Source organism: Limulus polyphemus, unplaced genomic scaffold, assembly GCF_000517525.1.
Source record: "Limulus polyphemus unplaced genomic scaffold, Limulus_polyphemus-2.1.2 Scaffold372, whole genome shotgun sequence".
Classification (NCBI taxonomy): domain Eukaryota; kingdom Metazoa; phylum Arthropoda; class Merostomata; order Xiphosura; family Limulidae; genus Limulus; species Limulus polyphemus.
The window spans coordinates 11,009-12,464 of record NW_013665982.1 but is presented as its reverse complement, the minus strand read 5'-3'; the positions used below and the strand labels follow the sequence as shown (position 1 = coordinate 12,464).

The window sequence follows — 1,456 nt, the reverse complement described above, 5'->3', positions numbered from 1 at the left end:
TATACAATTGTACACTTATTCGTGTTTAAGGTAGGCATTAATACTAATATTCCACGAAAACTACCCACATTGTATTTCAGTAAAGTGCATTATTACACATCTAGGAAAAGTTGTCACAAAAGAAACTATTGCTCATATTATTTTTACAATTGTTACTACATTTTCATTACAAAGTATTAATGAATTATTCGTGAATTACAACCTGTTAGAATATTTTAATAGAAAACCCTCACGACATGCCTGTCCATTCAGGGAGATACATGTATTCATACGGATATGACTTAAGATATGGATGTTTCGGTGGAAAAGCCTTAAAGTAGATAGTTTCTCCTCCAGCTAGGTATGCAGCCCATGTTCCAAATGTGCCTACAGTGATAATACTATGATTACACTTGGACAAGACTGCCATATCATGAGCAGGAGACGGAGGATGTGGAGCTATAACAAGATTAGGGTGTATCAGGTTTTCTTGGCACCATTTCCGGTCATCACTAGCGACCACAAAAGCCACATTTTGATATCTAGAAAGAAAATAATCCATAGACTTATTGAAATATTCACTTCCTGGAAGAAAAGATTTGTGACGTTTCATTACTTTTACCATATCTGTTCTTCTCACATGAATTCCTATAAACGTCTCTACTGACCTTGTCTGTTGTATTTGATGTAACACTGACTCAGCATATTCATCTATTGAATCAATGAACCGAAACTGTTCTTTAATCTCATATCTCACAAAATCGTAAAATGTTGGTGAATTCGGGAATTTATATCCTCTCAAAATAACAACATCTTTGGCCAATGTTACATCCCTCGATTGTATGAATGTACCGATGTTATGGTACGAAAGTTTCTTGTTTTTCTCCCAAAGCTTAAGAGTTACAGGTAAGTTTATTTGAAAATATTGCCTGAGGAAGTTTGCAGTATATAATTGTAGAAAAGGTTTCCTTTTGTTAAGGCGAGCTAAGCCATAGAGAGTTGCAAGTGTTCCCATTTGATTCCCTAAGCGACCTTTGTTTGTTATAATTGTAAGTTGTAGCTTGATGTCATCTATAGGGAAAAAAATTCACACGTTTAATAAAATAATACATGGAAAAAAGTCGAAGAAAAATATTACCGATTTAAAAGTACAACATACTTAAATTGGTTTAAGTAAAATATTGTAACATATTAATTACTGTATGAAGTAATCTTAGTCCAGTAGACTTGAACTTACAAAATAACGTATTGTATACCGAGCTACAAAAATAAGCAAGGACAAATATTTTAAGAATTGAAGATATATTAAATACACCGATGTTTATATTTACATTTCTGTGTCTTTAAATCTTGTTGTTTTTGAAAATACCTGTAAATCAAAGTTGTTTTTTTTTACAGTTTTGTTAGCTAATCTAATATGATTTTACTTATTTACTGAATGTTAAAAGTACATTATGATTTACCATATTTGTAGTAA

The 1,456-nt window shown here is 31.8% G+C and overlaps 1 protein-coding gene across 1 annotated transcript; it reads right to left on the bottom strand.

Moving 5' to 3' along the window:
- Window positions 1-229: 229 nt before the first annotated feature.
- Window positions 230-994, bottom strand: LOC106457771 (galactoside 2-alpha-L-fucosyltransferase 2-like). The gene has a single exon (XM_013917214.2). It carries the CDS (start codon window positions 992-994, stop codon window positions 230-232), a length of 765 nt encoding a protein of 254 aa, XP_013772668.2.
- Between the last annotated feature and the right edge of the window lie 462 nt (window positions 995-1,456).

Excerpts from the sequence above, each read along its gene's own strand:
- LOC106457771 (XM_013917214.2), bottom strand. The coding sequence starts at position 994 with ATGGGAACACTTGCAACTCTCTATGGCTTAGCTCGCCTTAACAAAAGG.